Here is an 18138-nt window from a genome sequence, read left to right on the forward strand (position 1 = left end):
CAAGGCACCCTTGGATGGTTGTCTGGGTATTCATCCAACTAGGTGGTGAAGTGAATAGAAGCTGGACTTGGGGGTCAGAAAGAACTGAGTTCAAATTCAACCTCAGACACTTAATATTTCCGAGCTGGGTGATCCCAGTTACATGACTTGTCATGTAACCCGATTTGCCTCACCAAAAAAAAAATTAAAAATGAGAATGGTGGTCTCAGGCAGGCTTCTTAAACTTTTTCCACACAACCCCTTTTTGCCTGAGAAATTTTTATGGGACCCCAGGTATATAGATATATAAAATAGGTTTGCAAATCATATATTTAACTGATAAGAAATCATAATTTCACCCCCCCACACACATTAACAAGACTCTATATAAGATCCTAAGCCACAGCTGAAGAAGCTGGGACCTAAGGAAACTCAGTGAATGCAGGATTTAGAGATAGAAGGGACTTCAGAGATCATTTAGTCCCATCTTTCCATTTTGTAGATGAGAAAATAGAGGCCTAGGAAGATCAAGGGATTTGCTAAATTTGATAGAATTAAATGACATAAGCAGAAGTTGAATCCAGCTCCTGTCTCCAACTGTTTTCACTATAAAATATTACTGTCCTTCTCTATTCCAGGTACGTTTCAAGGGGAAGTTGAAGCGGGTGAATGACAAGGAGAGTCACTGCCTGTTAATTTTGCCACATGGACACCTTTTCACATCTGAGTCTTCATTCTAATCCCGCTGACTTTTCCTTGCCCCAGATCCTCATTACCCCATGCCTGTACTAATAATGTTCTCTCCCTCCATTCTTTCCAAGTCACTCTTTACTGTCAGACTAATCTTTCTAGAGTAGAGATCTAATCATATCTCTTCTGCTCATCACTATTCAGTGGCTCTCCATTGCCTCCGGAATAAAGATCAAACTTCTTAGTCTGATGTTCAAGGCCCTTAGTAATGTAAGCCTACCTGACTGTTGCCTCAGTTTCCTTAACTGCAAAATGGGGATAACTGCATCTACGTCCCAGGGTTGTTGGGAATATAAGATAAGCTAATAAAGTTCCAAGCACAGTGGCACGCGGTACACAGTGGGTGCTTAAATAATTGTTCCCTTCGTTCGGAATCCCCAGCTATAAAATCGGGGTGCCGGGCTCCAGCTCTGCTGTGGAGTGATGATCTGTCTCGTTTCACTTCCGCCCCAGCCCTCGGCAGCACAGTGCCCTGTAGCCAGCTGGTGCATAAACATCGGCCGGCTCGGCTGGGAGGAGCACTTCCAGCCCCCGTCACGGTCAGCATCCCGAGCACCTGTGACGCTGCTGCAGGCAGGCGAGGGATGCTAAAGAAGATGTAGGCGGTCAGGTCCTTCCCGCTCCCTCCTCCCCACCTCTGACTCTGGCCCTGCCGTAGGATTTTTATTTTGTTTTGCAGATGATTATACCTTAGAGATAAGAGCGCCTTCCAAATACACTCCTAATAAGGCGAAGGTTGATTGTACGTGTAAGTAATATCAGGCGCTGCTCATTTTGAATTTCTGTAATTTTCATTTCAAAGGGGAAATAAATGAGCAGGAGATGTCAAACAATTTAAACATGAAATAGCGGGCTGCTTTGGGGCGAGAACAGCACCCTCTTGGAAGCAGCAGAGACAGCCACGGGATGAGCACATGCTTTCTTGGCTTCCTACAGCACAGATAGCACAGCGGGGTGGGAAGAACGGCTGGCTTTGAGCCAGGAGACCTGGATTCGAATCCTGGCATCGACACTTGCTGACCTTAAGCATTATTTCCTGCCTCATGGAGCTGTTCTAGATTAAACGTCGCCTTTCTAGCGCTACAGAAATGGGAGCTGCCGGCGTGATCCTGAAGGAAGCCTGCTGAGTCTGGACCCCTGACTGCGACTGGGTCAGGATTTGCTAGGGCCCGTCCCGGGAGCAGGGCAGGGATGGACAGTGAGTGTGGGAGACTTGGCCCAGTGTGTGGAGGCAGCGGGACGGGACTGCGTCTGCTCTGGGGACTGATTTCTCTTCCTCTATCAAATGCAGCTCCCCACTCCTCCCCAAAGACCAGGGGATCAGGAGGTTAACACGCAGCACTTATCAGCTCAACACTGCTCTCAGCTTCATCTAAAAGCAATTACAGAAAGGGGAAATATATTCTGATTTTAATGAAAATTAAACTGCCTGAATATTCATGCCATCTCCAAATTGCCCTGTCCTTGCCACTCTCAATCAGTTAAGCAAATGGTGCACGTTTCTAAAAAAACAACAACAACCCCAAACCCACAACACGCTGGCTTCCCAGGGGGACCAGGGCACCGACCGCCCGGGCGGCTCAAGGGGAGATTGACCTACATGTGCTGCGAGGCGTTGGGGAAGAGCTGAGAGTACTGGGGGGCCGAGTCCTCGGGGCCGTGGGGAGCAGCGTGGCTGATGACCATCAGGACCGGCCTGTGGGGGTACATCTTCTTGGAGGTGCGGAAGAAGCTCACGCTGTCGTTGGTGATCAGATCCGTGAGGTAATCCTGAGGGGAGACAGAGCAGGGTTAGGGGAAAGTGAAGAAAAATAAACGGGGCCATGTGGGGGGCAGTGGTCAGAGCACCGGCCCTGGAGCCGGGTTCAACTCTGGACTGTGGGACCCTCCAAGAAAAAAAGAAAAGAAAAACAGAAAATGTTGGGGGGGTACTCCAAACAACAGAGGCCCTGGGGGGCAAAGGAGCCTCAGAGTTGGAAGGGCCCCCAAAGGGGAATTGAGTCCGATTTGTACCGGAGGAGGAACTCTTTCCACAACAACCCGCAAGTGACCACAAAGCTCTCACTGGAAATCTCCAAGGAGGAGGAACTCTCCACCTCCTAAGATAGCCCACTCCACTTTGGGATGGCTCCAGTGGTTTGGAGAGTTGTCCTTAGACTGAAGTGAAATCTGCCTCTCCAAATCCCACTCCACAAGACCCAAATGCACTTATAAGTGTCTTTCCCCTCACCAGACTGGTGGCACAATATATAGAGTATTGGGCTGAATGCAAATCCGGCCTCAGACACTTAGCTTTGTAACCCCGGGAATCCTAGCCTCTACTTACCTCAATTTCCTCAACTATTAAAAGGGGATAATAACAGAACCTACATCACAGAGCTTAGCCCAGAGCTAAGATAAAAGCTCTCAGCACAGTGCATTGTACCCAGTAGGCACTTAATAAATGCTGTTTCCTTCCTTCTTCCCCTGTTTTTTTCAGTTTCTTGAACTAATCCCATACCACACCATGGCACTGGGGAACTGGAGAGTGCTGGACTTGGAGTTAGACGAGATTTTGAATCTGGTCTCAGACATTCACTAGTGATGTGACCTTGGGCATTTTACTTTCTGGGTCTCAGTTTCCTCATCTGTAAAATGACACAGTTGAACTAGAACTAAGAACTAGATCTTAGAGGAACTACATCTGAGATCCCATGCAGTTCTTAATCTCTGCTAGCCTCTTCACAGGAGAGAAGGGAAGAAGATAAGTGGGAGATCTGGGATGGGACAGCAGAAGGGGCTATTATCTTAGGATGTTGCAGCCGCTCCTGTTCTTAAATTTTGTAAGAACACAGGGTAACTGGCCATTTCTGTGCCGCAGGCCGGAGGCAGGGGGATGGAAAGGTGACCTTCTTAGCCTCAGGGTTTTATAAAAGGGATTTTCTTCTTTCTTGACGTGTGAGAAATGTGACACAAAACTCAAAGGCTTCTGAAAGGCGTGATGGAAAACCTGCTTCATGCTCCAGTGGAGGATCCAGCTGCCTAGGAATGAAGGGCTGGAGGGAGAGATAAGCTGATGTTTCAACAACCAGTGGATCAATTCCCATTCAATCCGAATGGTAATCGGGGGGGTAGCAATGGCTCCCTGTATTGGCAGCGGCTTCCTCTGCCACCGCTGTCAGGAGGCCCCCACAAAGCGAGGGAAGAGCTCAGAACTGGGCTGATGTGACTAAGTGCCAGGGACAGAAAGAGGGAGATTCAGGAAAACAATTAAGCCAAGCAATGCTGTGATTAGAAATGGCAGCCATGCTATTCCGGGCACATGGCGGCTTCTACGGTGGAAAGGGGACTGTTGCTACGAGCCGAATACAGAGATGGAGATTCCAAGAAAGAGAGAATCACAGAATGCAGAGGAAGGGGAGATTGTTCCTGGGAGGGGGGGGTGTCAGATAAGGCTTTGGGAGAACAGGCGAGGAGTCAGGGTGGAGGGGAAAAGGAGCTGGGTTGGAATCTCAGCTCTCCTCTTTATGATTCTTGTAACATTATCAAGATCTATCTCCTTTCAAAGCCTCAGTTTCCCCAACTGTGAAATGAGGGTTTGGACTATGTGATCTGTAAATTCTGTTCCTCCTCTAAATCCTAAGAATCACATATTAACTCGAAGGAAAGTGAGTGCTTAGCACAGGACCAGGCCCTGGGCCGTTTTGCTGTCTCTACTGAATCACAAAAAGAAACAAGTAAATAAGATTAATTTGGAGCATGAATTCTGGGATAAGTTATCAAACTGTGCATCCCCTTCAATCCAGCAGTGTTAAACTACTGGGCTTATATCCCAAAGAGATTTTAAAGAAGGGAAAGGAACCTGTATGTGCAAGAATGTTTGTGGCAGCCCTGTTTGTAGTGGCTAGAAACTGGAAAATGAATGGATGTCCATCAATTGGAGAATGGTTGAGTAAATTGTGGTATATGAACATTATGGAATATTATTGTTCTGTAAGGAATGACCAGCAGGATGAATACAGAGAGGACTGGCGAGACTTACATGAACTGATGCTAAGTGAAAAGAGCAGAACCAGGAGATCATTATATACCTCAACAATGATACTGTATGAGGATGTATTCTGATGGACGTGACTCTTTCCAACAATAAAATGACTTAGACCAGTTCCAATGAAATTGTGAAGAAGAGAGCCATCTACATACAGCAAAAGGACTATGGAGACTGAGTGTGGATCACCACATAACATTTTCATTTTGTTGTTGTTTTTTGCTGGCATTTTATTTTCTCTTCTTTTTCCTTTTAGATTTGATTTTTCTTGTGCAGCAAAATAATTGTATAAATATGTATGCATATATTGGATTTAGCATATATTTCCACCATATTTAACATATATTGAATTACTTGCCATCTAGAGGAGGGAGGGAAAAGGAGAAGGAAAACTGGAACACAAGGTTTTGCAAGGGTTAATATTGAAAAATTATCCAAGCATATGTTTTGAAAATAAAAAGCTTTAATAAAAAAAAAAAAAAACTCTTTGGGATGGGGAATGAGTCCCATTCTGCCATCTGTGGCGAAATATCTTTCTCTAAACTAATTTTTTCATTCTTTTTTTTTCTGAGACATTGGGGTTAAGTGACTTGCCCAGGATCACACAGCCAAAGTGTTAAGAGTCTGAGGTCACATTTGAACTCAGGTCTTTCTGACTTCAGGGCTGGTGCTCTATCTACTACACCAACTAGCTGCCCCTAATTTCCTCATTCTTAAGAAGGAGATGATAATCACTTATGTGATTATGACAAAAGGAGAGATGAATATTCCCAAAGACCTGTGAGGTAAGTGGAGTATTATTATTCCCATATTACAGATGTGGATGCTGAGGCTCAGGGAGAAATCTGGGTAAACTCTAATTACTGTAGAAATGTGACGCAGAATCCTATTGTGAAAATGAAGGACTATTTGAGTGTTTCTCTGGAATTCCTGGAGATATATCTCCCCAAAGCAAGGTAGAACTGCTGAAGACACAATCAATTTCTCATTAGCCTCAGTTTCCTCATCTGTCAAGTGAGAAGGTTGGACTAGATTATGGCTTCTTAAACTTCTACTTATGACCCCTTTTTGCCCAACAAATTTTTACACAGCCATGGATTTATGTGAAATAGGTATTCAAATCAAACATTTACTGATAATAAATTGTAATTTCATGATCCCCACATTCAGTTACGCACCCCCCATAATTCTATATTTCCAGATGGCTTCTGAGCTTAATTTCAAATATCATTTGGGATCCCATAATCCTTTGTGTTAGAGGCAGGGAGACCCTGAATTGCATTTTCACTTTTGGTGGCGGGAAGCTCTCCGAGACAGCCTTACCCACCCTACCCCAACCCTCATCTCACTTTGCATAGCAGCGAGGGATGTTTCCTCGGTTACAGACAGGTTTACCCACTGACTCTGAGGCTCATTATCGGCAGGATCGTTAGCTGTCTGCAAGGTGCCAGCCTAGGGCCGCTTTGGTAATTAGGGAAAGGTCCAGATTGATGAGACTTGGACAACGGCAGCCGATGTAATGTGGGCGGTGAGGAATGAAGCTTGCACAATGGTGCAGGCAGGTGAATTCCCAGGGGAGGGAAGGAATCTGCCATCCAAGTCAAGCAGTCCGTGATGAACAAGCCGAGGGGCTGAGCTCCACAAAGGGTGTGGCAAGGGGGCTTTTATTTGCCAGGAGAAAAAGCAGAGAGGGTCTCTGTTCAAAATGGTCTTAGGACTGATGTTTGGGAGGGGGTTTCTGTGTGTGATAAATTCTTCTACTCTGGTTCAAGAATATCTTGTCCTGATTTTAGTTAATTCACACTCATTTAAGTATGGAAGGAGGACCTACTATGTGCAAAGGGAAACAAAAAGAAGAGCTCAATGCTTATCTTTATTCAGAGAGACAAGAGTTAGATCAGGCATCTTACTGCAGGACAAAGAATGGTGGACCCAGAGTCCGCAGAGACCTGGCTCTGCATCCTGGTTCTACGTGAGTTTAATCCTTAAATCTATTAAAATCAGTATTTTCATCTGTGAAATGGGGATGCTAGCACCAGGTACCTTATATCTCCACAGGGCTGGGAGGAATGAGTGGGATTTGTCAGTTTTAATGTAATACTGAGGTAGAAGTTATTATTGTTACAAAATAATGTTCCCTTTGTATAAAAAGGATTTGCTGCTTACATACTATTAGACTGAGCAATTTTGAGGAAATTGCTAGCTTGTGGCTATAGTAAGCAAGTGAATGCATTTTGTTCTAGGTAAGGTTTTTTAAGTTTTTTTTTCCTTCATAAGGAATATCTACAGCGAGACATCCAATATCTGAACTTCTTCCTTGTCCCCTTCTGACTGCCCCTTGCGTGATGGGCCCTGAAGCAGATGGAATTACAGTCATTTCGAACCAGAAAGTTCCCGAGTGAACAACCTTTGTGCACAAAAACTCGGAGAGCAGGAAGCGACTTCCCTGAAGAATCCTGGGAAATCAGTGGCAGAGCCAGTATTGGGACAACTCAGGCCCAGAACAGGGAAGAGAAAAAGCATTTATACGGCTCCTACTGTGTGTCAGGCCCACGCCTTTACAAATATTATCACTTTTGATCTTCACAGCAACCCTGCCTTACAGAATGCTATTATTATTTCCATTTTACTTATGGGGAAACTGAGGTAATAAGAGATCAGTGTTACACAGCTAGTACGTGTCTGAGGCTGGATTTGAACTCAGTCCAGGGCTCTATCCACTGTGCTACCAAGCCGCCTATGACCAGACCTCTTCTTATCCTGTGTATAGAACCTATGTAACCCTGACCTCACTGGTCTCAGTTTTGTTTTACAGTCAAACTGAAGGAGTCCTTGGGCACGGAGGGGGTATGATCAAGGTGAATTATTTACTTACGCTCCTGAGCTGTTGTTGGCAAAGTGAATTTATTTTAATTTGTTTTTCTCTGGGGGGATACAGTGCTTGTCATGGAAAATAAAAATGTGATTCCAATGTGAGAAGCTCATTATTTTACCAACGGTAATTCTGAACTTTTGCCTGGCGGAGAGGGGAAGGCACAAATCGCTGGCTCTGGAGCCAGTGAGAAAGCGTGAGACCAAACAGAAGTCCGAGAAGCAGAGAGGAGAAAGAAGGCTGGACCTAAATGCCAGCCGCGCTGCTGGGAATGGGAGAAATCTCTCGGAGAGGATCACCGGGTCCCCGGAGCCAGGCACGGTGCTTGGCGTGCAGGAGGTGCTTAATAAATGCTTCCTGATTGGTAGCATGTGAAATGATGCGAAATGCCAGAGCTGGGAGGGAGTTTGAACAAAGAGCACAGAAGGTGCTGACAGGAACCTTAGAACGGGGACTGTTACAGCCAGAAAGACCTTAGAATTCATCTATCCAACCTCCTCTTTTTATAGATAAAAAAGATCACAAGGACATTGGACCAGTCACTAGAACCCGAAGCCTGAAAATAAATCAACAAATTCTACTCAGCAGGTTGTTATTTTTGTCCTTTCTTCTGGAAGAAGACATGAATCAGGGAGGGGATGCCATGCTGTGCAAGTGAAGTGGATGTAAGGAGGGAGGGCTGTGCCAGATCACCTGCCTCAGTTTTCCCTTCAGAGCCATCTAGGTCCAGTGCAAATGGTGCTGGATGTGGATAAAAACTGCTGAGAAAGGTGACCGGTGCTCATGGGCATGACCTGAAGCTGGGAAGGGACCTCAGAGGCCCCTATTCTAACCTGATTTTATAGGCCTGGGGAGATTGAGTAAATTGGTTGAAGTCATTCAAGGAGGGTCATAGGTCAAGGTCAATCCAGCCCTCTGAACTTGGCTTTATGAGCCCAGTGCTCTTACTGGATTAACCGGCCCTGGACCCAGACATGGGGCAATCAGAGAAAAATTCAAAGGGATGAAAGCCTTGGTTTGAAATTATTCCCTAATGTTGAAGTGGACGAGTATAATCTCGGCTCTTTCAGGTCTGTGCAGCTTTCCCTTCCCAGAGCCTTGATGCCTTCCTGCTGTGCCCCTTCCCCCTAATGAGCATCCCCCATCAATAATTTATCTACATCAATAAATCAGGAGGCGCTACAACCCGTTTGAGGAAATTGCTAGCTTGTGGCTGTAAGCAAGTGAATGCATTTTGTTCTGAGTAAATGTGGTCCTTGCTAAGGAGCCCTGCCAGCAGGAGAGATGCTAAGAGCTCTCAGGAAGAGAGTGAAGAGTGAGCCAAAAATGGAGTTGGTGACATCAAATCTGGGCTGTATCTTTCCTGGATGCTCTGGCTGCGGAGCCCAGGGAGTGGTCTCCTGCCTCAGGCTGCAGTTATTTCTTAGGCAATGAATAAACCAGTTGCTCGGGGAGTTTGAGCCCCAAGTTCAGAAATAAAGGTAATCAGCTTCTCCAAAACAGCACAGCGTTGGGCTTAGGGTCTCTATCCTTTCTCATCCCTGGGACACTAAGACAGAGTAGCCAACTGCTCCTGGCTCCTCTGGGGGAAAGGGCATGAGTCTCAGGGGCTCTGATGGCCCCTAGTCCTGTGCCTGAATTATTCTTCTGCTTGGGAAGTCACTTGCATCTTTTCCCACTGTTCCAGCAATGGGTTTCACTCTCTGCCCTCTAACACCTACCTCTTGGTTCAAAAAGAAGAAAAAAGTCAGAAGTACATTATGTTGGCAGTCTTACCTTCAGAAGCCTGGGATCTTCCCTTTCTTCTTAGCTGATCTTCCTAAGCAACTGACATACATGCTTTCTCCTTCTTTTTTGCTTTCCTTCCTTCCTTCTTTCTTTCCTTCCTGCCTCCCTCCCTTCCCACCTGCCTCCCTCCCCCCTTCATACCTTCCTTTTCTCCTGCCTTCCTTTCTTTCTTCCTCCCTCCTTCCTTCCCTCTCTTCCTTCTCCCTTCGTCCCTCCCTCCTTCCTTCCTCTTTTTCTTTCTTTTTCTTTATATTCATTCATTCATTTATTTATTAGCATTTTTATTTAGGATATCAATAACCTGCTCCCCACTTCCTACACTAAGCTTTCTTGGATATTCTTATAGTTTTAATAAAAAATACCTTCTGCCAGCATAAACCTTTTGGGTGTGCTCTTCTTTCCTTCAGCTATTATTATAATTGCCATCTTTCTCTTTTAGTCTTGACCTGTGATTTCATTAGTGTAGGAACTTCCCAACTAGAGTTGGGAATGCTGACTGGCTTCTGTTCTGTGACTTGGAGGGGATTCTCTGCTGCTCAGAGAGTGACTTTTCCAGGGTCAAATAGCTAGTGTATGTCAGAGGTTTTCCCAACTACAAAGACCAGGTCTCTATCCACTACATCAGACAACCTCTCCATCACTATTAATGTACAACACCACTCCTCCGATGCCTCCTCAGGACTTAGAGGCAATCTTGGGCTCTCTCACAAAGGTTATGGCAGTGAAGATGGAACTGATGGGTAGGATCAAGCTGAGAATCTGTTGTTGGAGGACCTACAGGGAGGTAACCAGAAAAGGGCTGGCCATGAAACTTTCCTGACTATCATGTCAAGAAATGGTTGGGATGTTGTGGAATGAGCATAGACCTGGGTATCAATGAATCTTGTCTCACTAGTTATGTGGCAACACCCTAGAGCTGAAGTTTCCCCATCTATCGATGGAGACAATAATTCCCACATTACTTGCCTTAGGTGGCTGTTGAAAGTACTCTGCATGTGAGTAATGGATAGGGATGAAATTCTGGTCTTTTCGGGGAAGAAGAGGAGAGGTTTGAATGCTGTGCCATTCAAGTTTGCATAGTACTTAAGACTTTACAAAGTGCAATCTTAGAGCAACTTCTGACAGTGAAGTAGGTAGGGTAGGCAATCAACCCTGGGACCACTTTGAGTTCTTTGGTGTGGATATGCTATCCACTAGTGCTCAATGCCATTCAGCCATGGGATTTTTATCTAGTCTTGGCTTGAATTCTCTAGAGAGGGATGAATTAATGAGTTGAAGACTTCATTTACTGTTTTTTTAATGGAAAAAAGGATAGATATTGCTATTATTAATTATTCCTATTTTTTAAAAGAGGAAGTTGAAGCATAAAACATTAAAAAATTGGCTCAAGATCACACAGCTACTCAGTACCAGAGTGAGGTCTGAATCTACGTCTTTGGAGCCCAGTATTCTTTTTTTAACAACTACACTCACAGTTATCTCTCTATTCAAGTAAAGACACATTTATGGTTGTTGTTGTTCATTCATGTCCAAGTCTTTATGATCCCATTTAGAACTTTCTTGGCAAAGGTACTGGAATGGTTTTTAATTTCTTTCTCCAATTCATGGGGAAACTGAGGCAAACAGGATAAGTGATTTGCTCAGATACTTTTATCTAAGATCAGATTTGAACTCAGGAAGATGAGTCTTCCTGACTCCCGGACCAGTACATGGTGCCACTTAGCTGCTGACTAGTTTATTAAGCTCCTATTATGTACTGTGCTGAAGGCTGTGGATACAAAGTAAGGCAAAGGAGGAAGACAACATTAAACACATTGGTATGAATGAGATATAAACAAGATAAATTGAAGAACATTTTAAAGAAAAGGCATTAGAGTTAAGGAAGATTGGGAAATATTTCTTGCAGCAGATAGGATTTTGGTTGAGACTAGAAAGAAGTCACAGAAGCCAGAAGGCAAAGGTGAGGAAGGAGAAAATTCCAGGCATAAGGAACAACCAGTCAAAGTCAGTCTACAGAGTGTCCTATGAGAAGAACAGCAAGGAAGCCATTGTTCCTGGATGTAGAGTACATGCATATACTCAGTAAATGGAGGACAGTAAGATTTATAAAGACTGGAAAAATAGGAAGGGTCAAGAAATGAAAAGCTTTAATTCTAGATCTTTCCCTTACTAAGTGTGTGACCTTGGACAAATCATCTTTCCTAAAAAAAGTTTGTTAACTGAGTCTCAGTTTCCTCATATGTCAAATGAAAATAATACAAACCTATCTTTGGAAAAATCTTATAGAAATCAAATGAGATGATGTATGTTGTGTAAATTTAAAAATTCTACATAACCACAAATTATTATCAACTTTTTATTACATAGCACTGCTAGGTTCTTAATGGAAGTCAAAAAAATTGATTAGGAATCAGTCTCCAGGCACCTGGAACTCGCAGAAAAATTAGGGAGATGACACTCAGTCACAAAAAAATTAGCTGACAGAAGGACAAGGCTCTTTATGATAAATACTGATGACAAAGGTTTTTTAAAAAGGTAAAGATCACTATGGGCTGAAACAATAAGGTGAGGCTTCTTGGAAAAGACAGGCATATCAACCTTGAAAATTAGATTCCAGTGAAATCCCCAAAAACACTTATTAAAGGCCTACAATTTGCAAGACACTAGATTAGGCCTTGGGAATACAAAACAGTCCTTTCCCTCAAGAAGCTTATATTTAAAGAGAAGGGTTTGGATAAGTAGAAGGAAGAGTGAGATCACCACGAGCAAAAGTCCAGCATCCAGAAACAATTTGGTATCTATCAGAAGTCAAGGAAGAGAATAATCTGACTAGATCAGGAGTTCTTAACCTTATTATTATTATTATTTTGGCATGGTCCCCTTAGCAATCTAGTGAATATTAGAGCTCTTTCAGAATACTATGAATAAAATAAAAAATATATGATTTCAAAAGAAACCAGTAATGGTTATTGAAATATTTTAAAAAATGTTCACAGGCCCCTGGCTTATAGTCCCTGGATTAAAGAGAAAGGTTCTCACTAGGAGACACTGAGATATCAACAGGAGATAAGGTTGGAATTGGACTGTGGAAGGTTTTCAGATTGAAGAGTCTGACCTTCATGCTAATCACAGTGGGGAGTCACTGAAGGTTGCTCAAAAGAAAGGAGTGGAAGAAATGTTTTACAAACATTTATCTGGGGTTAAGTCCAGACTCTGACACTACTAGCTGTGTGACTCTGGGAACTCACTTAATCTCTCAGTGCTTTGGGCAGCCATTGAAGATTCTAAGTCAGATAGGTAAGGCATGTCTGCCTTGGTGGAGGGGGCTTTCTCACCTTGGAGTTCCTGGAGAGATGAAATCCCAGGTTTGGTTTCTATTTCCCATCTGGTAGCCCATGACAGGATGGACCAGAAGGAGAATAAGATGTCTCAAATGGAAGAGAGAATGCTCCCAAATGAGGGACAAAACCCTCACTCTTCACCTCCCGTAGAGTGTGGACACTTTTGGGTGTGTGAGTTGGACTATAAAAAGCCCCTTCCAATTTAAGAATTCAGTGATGATGGTAATGGAGAAGAGGGAAGGAGGTGATAGAGGGAAAGAATGAAAAAAATTTAAAGAAGGAATTGCCAGACTCTGATGAATAACTAGAGGCAGACAATAAAGGAAAAGGAAGATGACTGAGTTAGGTTAGAGGGAAATAATCTATCAGCCTCTGAAGCTCTTCTGTTACCAGTGATACTAGGAATAAGAGACACCATTTTTGTAAAACTTACCTTTGAGTAGTCAAATCCATGCTTCTCCTTCACCCCATTTCGACAGAGTGTGTAGTTATAAAATCTTGAGTTTTTAAGGAGTCCAACCCATTCCTTCCAGCCGGGTGGCACATAGGAACCGTTGTACTCATTGAGGTACTTTCCAAAGAAAGCTGGGGATGAAGAAGGAAAAAAAAAGAAGTGAGAAAGAAGAGGTCAAGGGAAAAGACAGACTCACAACACTTGACACTCCTGCTCTATTAATTAAGATTCCTTTCTCGTCCTTCCCAAGTGTATTTATTAAGCTCTCATTCACCCGAGGCATTAAACAGACATGATTTCTGGGGAGTTTTTGATCTCTGAGGTCCTTTTCCAGCTTGAAAGCCTACAATCTTTCTCTTCCTGAGTTTATGATCTTTTGGGAGCAAAAGGCAGACAGAGATGGTTTATGGGAAGTCTTAGGCTAAGACAGGGAAGAGAGATGAACTAGATGCCTCTGAATATAATTGTGCTTTAATTTTTTATTTTATAATCTTACTTTTCAAGTTGGATTTCTACAGAATTTTACCATCTGGGTTATGTTGGGATGGGTTGGGAGGTGAGAATGAAAAGACATTTTGATTTGGGAGTCTGAGTTCAGATCTTGCCTCTGAAGCTTGCTACTTGTGTGAGCTTACTTAGCTTCCTCATCTGTAAAATGGGACAATTGGATAAAACAGATTCTAAGGTTGTTTCCACTTTGAGATCTAGATGATCTCAAAAATCTCCTTCAAATAAATGCAATGAACTAAACTTCTACCTTGGAAAAAACCGAGTTATACCATAAGTGTATTTTATGCAATCAATAAATGAAGTGGATGCAATCGTGTTTCAGCTGGAATCCCTCTGATGAGATCATGTTAAAATAGACTTATACAAGTACAGGGCATATAGAATGGATTGTTGTAAGCAGTAATAGTGAGCCACGATTGGTCTACAGCTAAAGGCTGGCTGGTCCCTTCTTGGGGTTAAACAGGTGTTTCCAGATTTTGGATTCCCTAAGGGAAAACACTGTGTGATGGAGTGCCACCTGACGGGGTGTCTGGAGAGCTAGGTCTAATCTCATCTCCGCCACTAACTCAAGGTGAGATTTTCCCTCTTGGACACTCTGTGTTCTCAGTGGAATGAAAAAGTTGGGCTTGAGGAGGGTTAAAAACTCTTACTCTGAGGTAGATCTTCCTGGCTCTGACATTCTGTGTTCTACATGGTGAGGACCCTTCCTCCTGGCTCTGACATTCTATGCTCTGTGTTTTGAGTCTCTTTTAGCTCTGTCTGCCATCTATAAAAATAGTTACTTTGATATTCATCCTAAGAAGTGACGCATTTGGTTTTACTGAGACATCATGGCAATGTGTGCCAAGCATCTGGATTTGTTCTTTCTCCACCCAAACCACCTTTCTCATCTGTGTGTCAGAGAGATAGTCTAGCCACAGGAAGCTGGGAAGTCCCACATGAACTGGAATCAAGGTAGCTGGAGGCCAGGTAGGGCCTGTACCACCTGCAGGGCTGAGGACAGGGAGTGAGTGAGCTGTTACACCCAATAAGGCTTCAGCCAAATAGGCAAAAATTACATCAGAAGCCTGGGAGGTACTACAGAAAGCTGGAGAGGCATGGGAGCCTTTTGAGGGAGTTGCCAGTTCTCTGGAAAATCAGACTTTTGTTTCCAAATAACCTCACTGGTTTAGCCTTAGGTGATGGTGGGAAATTCTCACCATTTCTCCCAAAGGATCCCTATGAAAATGAAGTCCATCAATACTAATGATGTTATAATATATCTTTTTCTCAGATTATCTGGTTATAAACTCACAAAGGACATGGGGCACAGCCAAAAAAATGAGGGAAAGGGAGAGAAAGAGAAAGAAAGTGATCCTGTAACCTTACTGAGGAAGTCACTTATCTCTGTTAGAGTCTCAGTTTCCTCATCTGTAAAAGGAGAGGATTAAATTAGATGATTTCTAAAGCTTCCTTCAGCTCTTAATTTATGATTCTTTATAAAAATACAGAACTATGAAATTTCAGAGTTGGAAGAAAGCTTAGAAGTTGTCCACAATAACTCTTCTAATCTCCTACAGCATATCTCTAATAGCCTTTCCACTCCCAAGATGGCCAACTCCACTGTGAGCATTCTGGTTGTTTGGAAATTCTTCCTTATAATTGTCCCAAAGTCTGCCATTATTTATCTTACCACCTAACTCTACCCTCTGGAGTCAAAAAGAATAAGCTTAATTCTTCTGAATAATAGCGCTTAAAATTGTTTGAATTCAATGCTTCTTTAGAGTTTTCTTCTCCAGAGTAAATATTTCTAACTCCTTCAGAAGCCAAGAGGAAGGAGTAAAAAATAAAAGAGGAATAGAGAAAAGGACTAAATGTGATAGGGCTATTTCAGGGAATTCTGCTTTGAACCTTAAATATATAGTCTATCCCTACTGTGGAAAGAACACAGCCTTCTTACATATGTCTCACCCCCCAAAAACAGAAGAGCTGGGTCCAAAACATACAGGAATAAGTTGACTCAATGAAAGGTGGCATCCCAAGCTAAAGATTTAAGGAAACACTCTAGTTGGGAGTGTTAGACTGGTTGGAACTAAGACCACCTTAAAAATGGCAGCCAAATCCAGCCCATCCTGAAAATGAAGCCCTTTTGGGCTTCTAAGTGATAAAAGAAAAGGGCTTGCTCTAATGACTACCTGGCCAAGAAGAACTGAGTCAGGATGTGTGGGAAAGGGGGGAAACTGGAAAAAGTGGTTGGAGAGATCCATCTTTATTCAGGGGAGTCAGCAGAGAGAGAAGTCAGGTTTTCCCAGGGTGCAGGGAACCATCCCCAGCAACCCTGCTTCCTGTGTAATATCTAAAATTTAAAGAGTGAAATGCATCTAATTAAACAGGACCCTGGAGTTTCTCTGGCTGGGCATCAGGTAATAACGGGATTGTGCTATCACCTGGGATTGGGAATGGAGAATTAAGTCAATTAATTGGATCTTATTGATGATGGTTCATCTCCTTTCCAGACTCCCTTGCCTTTTGACTCAGCTCTTTTGACTTGAAGCCATCTAGTAGCTATGGGAAAATCCCTTGTCTTAGTTTAAGCTTCAATTTCTTCATCTATAAAATGGGTTTAGCAATGGCTGTACCAGCTTCTACCTGGGGATATTTTAGGGAAAGCGCTGGGAAATCTGAAAATTTGGAAAGAAATGTCCATTGTTACTATGTCACAATGCAGAATAGTAAAAAGGATGCAGGACCGGAGCTAATCAGGAAGACCTGGACTGGAATTCTGCCTCAGGCATTTATTAGCTATTATTTAGATATTCTCAGCCTCAGTTTCTTCAACTCTAATATGGGGATGATAACAGTGGTTAGGCCACAGGAGCTGTTTTGAGGAGGAAATGTGGTCATTAAAGTACGCAAAGCATTTCTCACTGAAAGGGCTACCCAGAGGCAGCTAGGTGGCTCAGGGCAGAGAGTGGGAAAGCTGAGTTCAAATCTGGCTTTGGTTGCTTGCTAGCTGTGTAAAACTGGGCAAGTCACTTAACCTCTGCCTTAATTAATTGGAGAAGAAAATGGCAAACCACTCCAGCATCTTTGCCTAGGAAACCCCATGAACGGAACGGTTCACTGGACCGTGAAGATTTGGCCATAACTGAACAACAACAGGACTGCCCACATGGGAGCTAGCTCTTGGGAAGAAGTGGTTCCTTCTTCGAAGCATCAATTCTGGTGGTCAGGGGATATGGAGGGGATTGATGTGGGCAGGGTGACTTTTCAGAGCCCACTGTAATTCTATCTAATTGCATTAGTGTTCATCTATTTTCAGCCATTTCTTCCTCTGAGAGACTCTCCCTTTCCCTCTACTCTTGACCTAGAAAGTCCTAAGAACTTAGTTTTTCAAGGTCATCAAAAGCAAGGGGCAGCTAGACAGTGTCATGGACAGAACCAGGAAGATATGAGTTCAAATTTGGCCTCGGGCCCTGGATGGGTTATTTACTCTCTGTTTGCCTTAGTTTCTTCATCTGTAAAATGGGGATAGTAACAGTACTTTCTCACAATGGTCATGAGAATAAAATGAGATATTTGTAAAGAGCTGTACCTGTCACATGACCTGTAGCTATCACTATTCATCACTTAGTCCTTCTCCATTATTTTACAAATGATAATACTGAAGCCCTGAGAGAAGAAAGGTCCAGCTCAGATTGTAAGAAGTAAAACCCAAGTCATTTGGGTTAAAATTCCTTATATCACCCTCACTCCCCAGTAGATGCTCTCTCCAGTCACAAAAAATGACCATATTCAGCATCAAATTCAAATTTGAGTTCATCTGATTAGGCTTCCTTAGCACAATTTTTTAAATGGCCATTGAGACATCACACAACAATAGGCAGAAAAGCAAAGGCCCTCGAGCCTCAGGTCTCCTGAGCCCAGGAGACTCAGATTGAGGACACGGCCAAAGAAGAAGGGACTAGAACTTAAAATAGAACTCGGGGTATAGAGCAGGCATTTCTTTGGCTCCCATAGCTAAGCCTTTGTTGCCAGAACAGCAAAAAGGGAGGGGGTTGGGGGGGGGGAGAGAAGAGACAGAGAGACAAGACACACAGAGAGTAAGAGAGACAGAAATAGAAAAATAAAGAGAGAGTGAGAGTGAGAGAGAGAGAGAGAGAAGAGAGAGAGAGAAAGAGAGAGAGAAAATGAGGAGGGGGCAGAAAGGAGAGAGACAGAGAGGGAGAGAGACTGAGGGGGAGGAAGACAGAGAGAGACAGAGAGGGAAAGTGGGGAGGGGAGGTGTCTCTTTCTGTGTACCACAGAATGCTCTTTAGCTGAAATGGAAAAATAAATGCAGGCTAGTATAAATAGAAGAAAAGCAGGGCCTACCCCAGGGGTGCTGGGCTGGGAGAAAGCTGCATTGCTTATATATATGTAAGGGTGAGTCAAGTTA

At 43.4% G+C, this 18138-nt stretch overlaps 1 protein-coding gene across 2 annotated transcripts in view; it reads right to left on the reverse strand.

Moving 5' to 3' along the window:
• The window catches only part of SULF2 (sulfatase 2), a 136139-nt gene that overhangs the window by 42301 nt on the left and 75700 nt on the right, over positions 1-18138 (reverse strand). For both annotated transcript variants that reach the window (XM_051976527.1, XM_051976528.1), the window contains exons 4-5: positions 13191-13342; positions 2330-2499 (exon numbers count right to left, since the gene is read on the reverse strand). In XM_051976527.1, the coding sequence (XP_051832487.1) occupies positions 2330-2499; positions 13191-13342 (322 nt within the window). The remainder of the gene's footprint in view (positions 1-2329; positions 2500-13190; positions 13343-18138) is intronic.

This window comes from Antechinus flavipes, chromosome 2, assembly GCF_016432865.1.
Source record: "Antechinus flavipes isolate AdamAnt ecotype Samford, QLD, Australia chromosome 2, AdamAnt_v2, whole genome shotgun sequence".
In the NCBI taxonomy this organism is placed as follows: domain Eukaryota; kingdom Metazoa; phylum Chordata; class Mammalia; order Dasyuromorphia; family Dasyuridae; genus Antechinus; species Antechinus flavipes.